This window comes from Bison bison, unplaced genomic scaffold (genome assembly GCF_000754665.1).
Source record: "Bison bison bison isolate TAMUID 2011002044 unplaced genomic scaffold, Bison_UMD1.0 scf7180017864251, whole genome shotgun sequence".
Taxonomy (NCBI): Eukaryota; Metazoa; Chordata; class Mammalia; order Artiodactyla; family Bovidae; genus Bison; species Bison bison.
Genome location: NW_011494823.1, coordinates 1617666 through 1628742, shown reverse-complemented (window position 1 = coordinate 1628742; position 11077 = coordinate 1617666). Strand labels below are relative to the sequence as shown.

The 11077-nt window shown below is 54.1% G+C and overlaps 1 protein-coding gene across 2 annotated transcripts in view; it reads left to right on the top strand.

Moving 5' to 3' along the window:
- SERPINH1 (serpin peptidase inhibitor, clade H (heat shock protein 47), member 1, (collagen binding protein 1)) overlaps positions 1 to 9888 on the top strand; it is a 10429-nt gene extending 541 nt beyond the window's left edge. The window contains exons 2-6 of one of the 2 annotated variants that reach the window (XM_010847562.1): positions 1226 to 1269; positions 3646 to 4301; positions 5771 to 5869; positions 5992 to 6224; positions 8885 to 9888. In XM_010847562.1, the coding sequence (XP_010845864.1) occupies positions 3680 to 4301; positions 5771 to 5869; positions 5992 to 6224; positions 8885 to 9187 (1257 nt within the window). In that variant the 5' untranslated portion in view covers positions 1226 to 1269; positions 3646 to 3679 and the 3' untranslated portion in view covers positions 9188 to 9888. The remainder of the gene's footprint in view (positions 1 to 1225; positions 1270 to 3645; positions 4302 to 5770; positions 5870 to 5991; positions 6225 to 8884) is intronic. The other variant, XM_010847561.1, reaches the window with a different exon arrangement.
- The last annotated feature ends 1189 nt before the right edge of the window (positions 9889 to 11077 follow it).

The window sequence follows — 11077 nt, the reverse complement described above, 5'->3', positions numbered from 1 at the left end:
AGGAGTGGTGGTGGCCAGGAGGGAACAGGCCAGTTGGGGGCCACGATGCTGAGGCTCCTCTCTCTGCAGGATCAGGGAGGGAGGATCCGGGTCTGCAGTTCCTTCCAGCAATAACAGGGAGGCCAGGCTGGCTTTGCATGTCTCTGTGCCTCCAGTTGTGGGTTGAGGCCCAAAGGCCAGTGGACCAGTCTCCTCACAGGCTTGATGGGGGGTATCTGAGCCTCCTGAGGAAGGGTAGTGGGGAGAGGAGGTGAAATAACCTTGACTTTTCCTGGGGGCTGTCTTGGCTTTTGGGGTCCCCACGGTTTGGGAGGAGTCACCCACTGCGGCTCCATTTCTGATCAGCAGCCTGTATGCCTAGGTGATGGCAACTAAAAGAGGGACTTGGCTAGCACCAGTCTCCCCCACCTCCCTCCAAAAAGAGGCTGAAGAGGTGACCAGGACTGCATCCCCCCAGAGAAGGGAGGACAGACAGGGATGGAGTGGGCTCCCTAGAAGGCTTTTGGTCACCCGCTCTAATTCTGTCCGCCGCCACCTGGTTCCTGGAGTCACTGCAGCGTTAAGGTCACTTCAAAGGCCGGGGTTCCCTGCCCCCAGCTTAGGGACATTCCTGAGGTGACTTGAGTGGAGGGAGAAGAATGAAACCGGCTTCCAGCATGGCCAGAAAGCCTGGCCCCGCCTCTTCCAGGGTTTCCGGCTGGTCCCCCTGGTCTGCAGGGCCCGGATGGAGGCCTCGGGAAAATCTGGGGGCTTTGGTTCTCTGGAAGTCTCTGGCTGGGACCACACCCTTCTGCCCTCAGACAGTTCATCTGCCCATCCCCCCTTCCTGAGGCCTCCTGGTCCCCTCCTTTTGTCTCTGGGCACTGGGATTCCCAGCAGAAATGTTTTTTTTAAAACTGGCTGTAACTGGACACTGAATCCAGCCCTCTGGAGGGGCTCTGTGGGAGCTTCTGGGAGGTGGGAGCCCTGTGCTAGGAAGCCCGACCCCTACTGATCCCTGACGGACGGAGGTGGCTCCCTGCCCCTCTCTGGCCTCAGTTTCTCCCACTGTGCAGTGAAGTGGATGACCTCCGAGGTCCTCCAGATCTGGAGCTGGTTGTGCCTGCCTTCTGCCAGGGGCAGAATAGATGGGGGTCCCTTAGCGGGGCTGGGCCTTCCAGGCCTGTCCTCACCACCACCCAGCTCTGCCCTACCCCATCCTCCTCACTCTTCTGCTTTCTTTCAGAATGAAAAAGGCAGGCCTTGACCTCCCCCTGAGGCAGTTTCAAGGTACTTTAGACCTCCTCAAGTGTGTGAGACCCTTTCTGGTGCTCCCATCCCTCCCGCAATCTGCTTCCCTTCCCTCTACTTAAAAAACCTGGAATCCAGTCTCCTTCCGGCTATCTGTGGGCACAGGCCTTGGTTCTGTGATTGTGTATTTTTTTTTGTGGGACCATAAATCATCTAACCTTGGCCTCAGGGCTGCGATTTCTCTGTGGCAACAGGGGCTGGGCTGTGGGAGGCTGGCTTGCTTGCAGCGACTTGCCTTCCTCCGTTCCTGCCACTGGGTTAACAGCCCTTCACCCTTGCCGCACATCTCCCTGCAGAGTCTGATGTTGCAGGCTCGAAGCTAGGGCCAGAAAGTCTCCATGGCACCCCACCCCCTGGGACCTGAACCCAGGCCTCCGGCTTCCCAGGCTGGAAGCCCCCCTCTGCAGGCGGGTGGAGATAATTCAGTTTCCAGCCTGCCACGTCACCCGGAGCCGGCAGGAGGAACAGGAGCACAGCTATGTGGCTGCCTGAGGAATCCCAAACTAGTCATTTGGAGCTTTCTTGAAAAGCCCCTCCCAGCCCTTTGAGGTTCTGGTTGGCTGAGGGTGGGGGCTGTCAAGATAGTGCCTGCCACGTGGCAGGACTGTGAACTGGGCTCCTAGATTATTTCTCCGGGGGATGCTGGTGACCTCTGCAGAGGTCCAAGCTCTGGCATCCGCTGTTTGGACTAAAGGCGGCCTTTGAATAGGATGATCGTATGCCTGTTGTCTTGGCATAATAATTAGTAGTATTTCCATTTTACTGTCTTAAGTGTCCAAGTGTCCTTGTTTGTACAATAATTATATAGGCCCTCTGCCTTTGAGGCTCCAGGCCTGGTGGGAGGAAGGTGACCTGGGCCCAGAGATATTCTTTAGGGTAAAACTATCTTACCTCTGCAATCCCTACTTTAGGCTACAGTTCTCTTTGGTAGCTTCTCCCAGGCACCTGTGGGTCTTGGTGGCCTTCCCTCTGTCCCAGATACTGAGGGTCGTTCACCAGGATTCTGAGTTTGCCACCTTGAGGACCATGAGTGGGGATCTGCCAGCGCAGTGGGATCCCAGCTTCTACCATGGTTCCTTCCAGCCCTTTTCTTTGCCGTCATCTCATCTTCCTTTGTGCTGCCTGAAGGACAGGCGGAAATGACCTCAAAGCGGGGCGAGTGTGGAAATAAGTCCACGTGGAGACTGTCCTGATGGGAGGCCCCAGAGAGGGGAGAGGGGCTTGTCGTAGGGGACTTTGGGATAGCTGTGGTTTGAGGATGGCAGTCTTGAAGCCACAGTGTAGATGGGCATGTGTGGCGATCACTGCCAGATGGGAACGGGAGGGCAGAATGGAATCTGAGTAGCCTCTGCTTCCTGGGAGACTGAACACACATCTGGCCACCAGCCTCTGGTGAACAGGAGGGGGTGTCAGTGTTCTGAGCTGTGACGTGCCCTGGCCCTTAATATCCTTCCTCTCAGGAAACCTACCCCACCTCCCATCCCCCTCCTGCTTTTGTCCTGGGGATTTCCCATCTACTCGAGGGGCGGTGGGCAGGCATGTCCTGCCAAGACAGAGGCCTGGGCATGGAGACCATGACCCTTACAACTTGGAAAATGGGAGCCCGAGACTTAGTGAGGGGTGGACACACACGCACACATGCACATTTTCAGACTCAAGGTCACCCTTTGGGGCAGCAGAGTAGAGTATCTGGGTTCTCTCATTTAATCAGTGAACCTACTGGTGACTCATTAACATCCCAGCACAGAAGGGAAGGCGTGGGGGAGGAACACTGCACCTCCGCCCACATGACATCCTCTGTCCAGGGCCCTGAGTTTCATGCAGACCCTCAGCTCGTCTACTACTTTCCCCCGCCTACTGGAAAAGGGTCCCAGGGTTGTAAGAGATCTGAGCTAACCTTCAGCAAACTGAAGAGCCTTGGTTTGGCCAAGTGGCCCTAGTTTCTGTTCATTCAGGAATAGCTGAGGCCTGTTGCGTGCTGGGCACAGGGAACTATAAAGGGGAGCCGGACGGGCTGTGTGTCCTGCCCTCCTGGAGGACACAGACCTCTAGGTCTGTGATGGAAACAATAGGTAACAGACACATGAGTGTAAATGTTAAATTCAGTGTAAGAAATAAATAGGGCTGAGGTGGCTATTTGCTTGCTTTAGATGAGGAGTCAAAGAAGGCCTCTGAGAGATCCGGCAGATGGAAACCCCAGTTTGGGCAACCTGGAGTTAGGTCTGGGCTCCCCAGAGCTCTGGACCCTCCCGCTCCCATCTCCAGGGGACTCGGCAGCAGCCAGAAGGGTGGGGATGGGTGCAGGGGAAGAACAACTGGGGCTTCAGGAGTGCCCTCTCTCTGCCACCCTCATAGGCCCTCCTCGGTGCTCACAACCCACCTCCCAGCCATGCGTGCCCTCCTGCTCATCAGCACCATCTGCCTCCTGGCCAGGGCCCTGGCCGCTGAGGTGAAGAAACCTGCGGCTGCAGCAGCTCCGGGCACCGCTGAGAAGCTGAGCCCCAAGGCGGCCACGCTGGCTGAGCGCAGCGCCGGCCTGGCCTTCAGCCTATACCAGGCCATGGCCAAGGACCAGGCGGTGGAGAACATCCTGCTGTCACCCGTGGTGGTGGCCTCGTCCCTGGGGCTCGTGTCGCTGGGCGGCAAGGCGGCCACGGCATCGCAGGCCAAGGCGGTGCTGAGCGCCGAGCAGCTGCGCGACGACGAGGTGCACGCGGGCCTGGGCGAGCTGCTGCGCTCGCTCAGCAACAGCACGGCGCGCAACGTCACCTGGAAGCTGGGCAGCCGCCTGTACGGGCCCAGCTCCGTGAGCTTCGCAGAGGACTTCGTGCGCAGCAGCAAGCAGCACTACAACTGTGAGCACTCCAAGATCAACTTCCGCGACAAGCGGAGCGCCCTGCAGTCCATCAACGAGTGGGCGGCGCAGACCACCGACGGCAAGCTGCCCGAAGTCACCAAGGACGTGGAGCGCACCGATGGCGCGCTGCTGGTCAATGCCATGTTCTTCAAGCGTGAGTCCAGTGGGGCGGGGCAGGGTGGGGCGGGGTCTCCTCTCCGCGAGGCCCCGCCCCCGGCAAGTCTGATCAATCAGTATTTCTGTGCCAAGCACCAGTCCTCATTAACAACAACTCGTGGACATGGAGGGAGGCAGTTATTGAACTCTTTATATATGACAAACTAGGTTTAGCGAGGTGTAGTGTTGTATCTGGGGCTTCCCTGGTAGCCCAGCTGGTAAAGAATTTGCTTGCAATGCAGAAGACTTCGCTTGGATTACTAAGTCAGGAAGATCCCCTGCAGAAGGGATAGGCTACCCATTCCAGTATTCTTGGGCTTTTCTGGTGGTTCAGATAGTAAGGAACAATGCGAGAGACCTGGCTTCGATCCCTGGGTCAGGAAGATCACCTGGAGGAGGGCATGACAACCCACTCCAGTATTCCTGTCTGGAGAATCCTGGTGGACACAGGAGCCTGGCAGGCTACAGTCCATGGGGTCGCAGAGTTGGACACGACTGAGCGACTAAGCACAGCACAGCACAGTGTTGTGTCTAAAGGAATGGGACACAGATACAAGCCCAGCTGAAGGACTCCACAGGATGTGTTTCAGCACATCAGAGTGCTGTTGATTGTCTTGGAATTAAATTCAGTAATCATTTCTGCCTCAGTAATGAGCTGGCTCCACGCCTGTGATCATGCCTAATGCTCAAAGCAACTTTGAGGGTAGGAGGTGTTACCTCCATTTCATAGGTGATAAAACAGGCTCAGCTAGGAGGAGAGAACCCAGACTCATGTCCAAGTGCATCTTGAATTGAAGACTTGATTCAGGCTTAATGTGGACTTCTGAGTACCTATATGGATAGCGCTGTTACTCTTACAGGCTGCTGTGAGGATGAGGTGCCCCTGTTTGACAAATGAGGGGACCAAGATAGGAGCGGTGAAAGGTCTTGCAGCCAGTTGGTGACTGAGACTGAATTTGAACACAGGTCTGGATGTGACACTGGTCAGGACTCAGGCCACTGTCACATATGCAAGGTTTTTGGGGTCATGTTTTTTGGTCACAGGGACAGGGCTTGCAGACAAGAATTAAAAGCAATCTTGGGGCACAGACCTCAGCTGGCAGGGGGTGTGGGGAGTCCAGCTCAGCACATGTTGCCCAAATGCCTGGCAGGGGTCAGGGCAGAGGCGGACGTAGCAGTGGCTGGACTGAGGGTCCTCCTTTTGGAGGTATTTCCTGTCATGTGGAAACTGCCAGGCCCTGACTATGTGTAGAGAGCCGTGTCTTCAGGCAGCATGTCCCCATTCCTAAAGCAAGAGCATGTACTCTAGGGGACTGGGTGCTCAGCGAGGAGGTGGGCTGCAGCCGAGCCCCAAAGACTGGAGTGAAGGCCTGTGGCAGGGGTAAATCATCCTGGATATTTAGTTGGGAGAATGGTAAGGGGAGCAGCGCATCTGTTTCTCATCTTGTGTTCTACTTCCTGCTACAGCGCACTGGGACGAGAGATTCCACCACAAGATGGTGGACAACCGAGGCTTCATGGTGACCCGTTCCTATACCGTGGGTGTCACCATGATGCACCGGACAGGTAGGTGCCTTGCAGAGTAGGGTGGGGCGGGCGGGTGGGCGATGTGGGGGCCCGAGGGTGCTTAGGGCTTGGCCCGCCCTCACCCCACAGCATGCCCAGTACCCTTTCGGCTTTTCTCCCAGGTCTCTACAACTACTATGACGACGAGAAGGAGAAGCTGCAGATGGTGGAGATGCCGCTGGCGCACAAGCTGTCCAGCCTCATCATCATCATGCCCCACCATGTGGAGCCCCTTGAGCGCCTGGAAAAGCTGCTGACCAAAGAGCAGCTGAAGGTCTGGATGGGCAAGATGCAGAAGAAGGCTGTGGCCATCTCCCTGCCCAAGGGAGTCGTGGAGGTGACCCACGACTTACAGGTGAGGGGAGGCCCAGCTCAGGGGCCTGCAGGGCTTAGAGTTGGCGGGGGATGGTCTGTCACCAGCTCAACGGGTCTGTCCTGAGCCCCTCTGGGTGTCCAGGCAGTAATGGGCTGTGCTGAGGGAGGGGGGCATGGTCCCTGCCTTTGGGAAGATGGTGACAGCATCAATACTTAAGTATAATTGAGCACCTGCTGTGTGCCAGGCACACTTCCTAAGCACTCTGCATGCGTTAAATTCTTAATCCTCAACACTGTATTAGGTAGGACGATCAGCCTTATCTTACAGATGAGGAAAATGAGGCTCAGAAAAGTTAAATAACTTATCCAGAGTCATACAGTCACTAACTCAGACATTTAGCACCAAGCCACGTCCTTAATCTTACGCTGCGCTGCCTCTCAGCACAAGGTGTAGGCACACCTCATTTTATCGTGCTTTTCTTTATTGCAATTTTTTTTTTTTTTACAAATTTTTGAAGATGTATGGCAACTCTACATCAAGCAAGTCTGGCTCTACTTTTCCAACAGTGTTTGCTCACTTCATGTCTCTGGGTCCCATTTTGGTAATTCTCGCAATTACCAAACCCTCCACCAGCAAAAGATTATAGCTCCCTAAAGACTCAGATGATGGTTAGCATTTTTAGCAATAAAATATTTTTAATTAAGGTACATACATTGTTTTAAGAGATAATGCTGTTGCAGACTTAATAGACTACAGTATAGTGCAAACATAACATTTATATACATTGGGAAAGCAAAACAATTGTGTGACTCACTTTATTGCAGTATTTACTTTATTGTGGTGGTCTGGAACCAAACCCGCAATGTCTCTAGGGTATGCCTCCACTATTCAAGCTGGAGGATTGTTCCCCATGCACTAGTAAGACTAATAATAGCTTTCAGCTCTGAGTCACTTGGCTGGAAACTCAACCAGCCTGCTAAGCATCATTTCCCCCTCATGACCACCCTGGGTGGTGGGCAGCAGCTCAGGGAGAAGCAGTGACTTGCTCAGGTTACCCTAGCTAGTAAGTGCTGGGGCTACAGTTCTCAGGTGAAGACTCAGGGTGGCCTTTTTGTCAATCAGGAGAGTTTTTTTTTTTTTCTGTTCAAAAGGGAAAACTTGCATCTCATTCCTCCCTTAGGTTCCAGAAATGGTTCTGTAGGTGATCCCTTGCCTGCAGAATTGATTCAGACTTGCTGCTGAGGGAGTGTGGAGGAGAAAGCTTGAGATGAGATGGGGCTTAGACTCCAAGCTGGAGACTAGTAGAACTTGTGTGGTCTGTATGGTAGATAGCATGAGGTTTCCAGAGAGAAGCCACACCCGTCTCCCTCCTGGGCTTGTCCTGACACTCCCCCAGCCCGTTCTGCAGTTGCTATCACCTGACTCCTCTTCTTTCTCCCGTGTTTTCCTGGCACCCTGGGTGGACACACTATCTACTACCCTCCAGTAGATTGAGGTGGAAAATTCCAAGTGGGTAATTTGTGCAAAGTCATGGGGACTGGAATAGCTGGGCCTCGAATTCCTGTCTCGGGACAACCGGACTCTCAGGCCCCTAAGTATCAGGCTGGTTTGGCCATGCTGGGGAAGTGCACTGTCCTCCAGAACCTTGGGCCCTGAGGGCTGCTGTTCACTCAGCCGACAGTTCTTTACCACCGCCTCTTCTGCACTGAGAGCAGGGTGAGCCCCGAACATGGGCCCTGCCTTGAGGGAGCACTGAGCCAGTGGGGCAGACGACAGGACCACACACTGATAGAGCGAGGCCAGGGGTGTGTGGCTCCAGTGTTGTGGGGCTGGGAAGGCTCCCCAGAAGACGTGGTGTCTAAAGGACCTTACAGAGACAGGGTAGACACAAAGATGCTCTTGAGGAGGCAGTTTCAGGGAAGCTGTTGAATGGAGAGCAGAGTGGTACATGCTAGGGGTGAAACTGTGATGAAAGCACAGTTCCTAGGAGAGAGCTTGTCCTTGGCTTCCAGGGGCTGTGCAGAGCCTTGGAGAGAGAGAGAGAGAGAGAGTGTATGTGTTTTAATTTTTGAAATACTATGGAAATACATGAACATACATTAAAAATAGATTAAGGAACCCTCATGTATCCATCACTCAACATCAACTATCACACCCATCAGATTATCTTGAAGCAAATCCCAGCCTTCATATCACCCTGGAAAAGTTTTAAGCCCCCGAGTGATGTGGTCAGAGCTGTTCTTAGGTCAGTCTTTTCTCGAACGTGAGTGTGTCAAGAATTACCTGGAGAGTTGGTTAAGAAGGGTTCCTGGTCCACCCGCAGACACGTTGATTCAGAGGCTCTGGGCTGGATCAGGAAACGTGCGTTTCATATAAGCCCCCAGGAGAGGCCGATGCTGGCTGTCTACCACTCATACCAAAGGTCAGGATTGCTCGGCGGGTCCAGGCGTATATTCTGCCTTTTCCCCCTGAGTCTTGGTTTCCTCATCTGTGAAGTGGTGATTGGAAGCTGTTGCAGGGCTGTCATGAATTAGGAAAGTGGTTTGCCGTTTCCACACCATGTCTGGCACACAGAAGGTGGCCAGGGAGTGGTAACTTCTGCTCAGAGAAGAGGAGAGACAGTGGGTGGTGTGGGTGGAGGGTAAGGGTCTAGGAACTTTGCCTACCATGGCCTCACCATCATCCACCTGGTTCTACAGAAACACTTGGCTGGGCTGGGTCTGACCGAGGCCATCGACAAGAACAAGGCAGACCTGTCTCGCATGTCGGGCAAGAAGGACCTATACCTGGCCAGCGTGTTCCACGCCACTGCCTTCGAGTGGGACACGGACGGCAACCCCTTCGACCAGGACATCTACGGGCGTGAGGAGCTGCGCAGCCCCAAGCTCTTCTACGCTGACCACCCCTTCATCTTCCTGGTTCGAGACACCCAGAGCGGCTCTCTGCTGTTCATCGGGCGCCTAGTCCGGCCCAAGGGCGACAAGATGCGAGACGAGTTGTAGGGCCCCAGGGTGGGTGTGGATGGCGGGGGGCAGTGGGAGGCTCCTGAGACACATGGGTGCTATGGGGGTGGGGGAGCTGAGGTGCCAACCTTGGATAGTCTGGGGTGGGGGTGGGAAAACAGGGGGCTTCCTATGTGTCTGAGCAGCCCTTCCCGGCCTGGATTCACTCTGCTTGGACACGGTCCCCCAGGTGTCATGATGCTGAGCCCAGAGACCCCGTGTCCCATGGGAGCTGGGCGGTAGTCGTCGAGCCCCGCTCTCAGTCCTGGGATCCAGCCTGCCTCAATCAGTGTTCATATTTATAGCCCAGTGCTTTCTCATCTGTGAGATGGAATTGAGCTGGGGGTTCAGCCAAGCCCTCATGGAATGGGGGCTGTCTTCCTGACATGACCACCACCTCAGCCCCCTCCCAATCTTCTCCTAACTTCCCTCATCTATAAAACTAGGTGCTGCAGCCCCTGGGACAGGTACTCCCACAGTGAGTCTGACCCCAGAGAGGGGGTTGAGAAATAGCTCATGGAGGGGGGTGGGTTTGGGCAGACTCCGGTCAGGCATCATGGGGATGAACATTGTTTTTTCCTTTTATAGATTTTCAAAAATGGGGAGGAAAGTGGGGAAATGAGCCTTTGTTGCTGTCAAACCAAGAACTTATTTGTACAATTGTTTTTTTTTTTTTTTTCAATAAAACTTTTCCAGTGAAATTTTGTTGGATCATGGAAGGTGACTGGATCAGAGGTTACCATGTCATTCTTCCCTGGGGACAAGGGCTCCTTCTGTTAAGCCCTGTTTGCTACTAATAGTCCTTGTCAGGCCTCCAAATCCTGGCAGATAACTGGAGATAATACTGTGTGGCAGGCCCACTGTGTGCTGACTCCGGGAATTGTGGCTCTGACTGCCCTGGAGAGGTGGAGGCTTCAGGGCCAGAATGACAGCACTGGGCCTGGAGCCCAGGGCTTTGCTGTCCTGCTGGCTTCAGGATCCCAGTCTTCAGCCCTGAGTCTTTCCTTTCAATCCGACCTCATCCACATCCAGGGCAAGAGGGCCACACGCTCAGGCTCCCTGACTGGGCAGGACTTTGTGAAGAAGGAGCTTGTAGGGTCCTTGCTCTGTACTTGGATTTGGAGCAGGAGCCGAGGAGAGTCCTGATACACACACATTGGTTACCTCTTCTGAGCCTTGGGGCTCCTGACATCACAGCTCAGGGAGGGAGAGGGCAAGTGGGATGCACAGGACAGAAGATCAGTGGCCAGCGAGGCAGAGGAGCAGAGGAAACTGGGTTCATGGCCCATCTCTGCTGCTTGCTGGCTGTGTGACTCTGGGCAGCTTACTACCTTGCTCTGGGCACCTCTCCCATTTGCTTTTGCCAACAACTCTGCCCTGGGTGGTGTTGGTCTCAAAAGGGAGTCCCTGCCTGACTGGGCAACCTAGGTGGAGTCCTCCAAGAAGTGAATGGGCTGCAGAAGGGCCAGCCGATTCATTCTTATTATTACCATAATGCCACGGCTGCTCAGAGCTCCAGGGCTGTTCTATGTTATGGACTCAGTAAATTAGATCTCTGCCCTCAAAAGGTCTCATCTAGAAGTGGAGATGTAGAGACAGTGACAAGCACGCTCAGTACTCACGGTGTTCCAGATATGCCACGCTTATTCTCCTGCGTCAGGGCCTTTGCACTAGTTCTTTCTGGAAAATGATTTTTCTAGATCTTTGCAAGACTCCTTTTTTTTGGTCATCCAGAAATCAGCCTAAATGTCTACTCCACAAAGCATTCTGTAACCTCACTATATAAGCAGCTTCAATTGTTAGTCAGTTATTGTTCAATCACTCAGTTGTGTCCAACGCTTTGCGACCCCATGGATTGTGGCACGCCAGGCTTCTCTGTCCTTCACCATC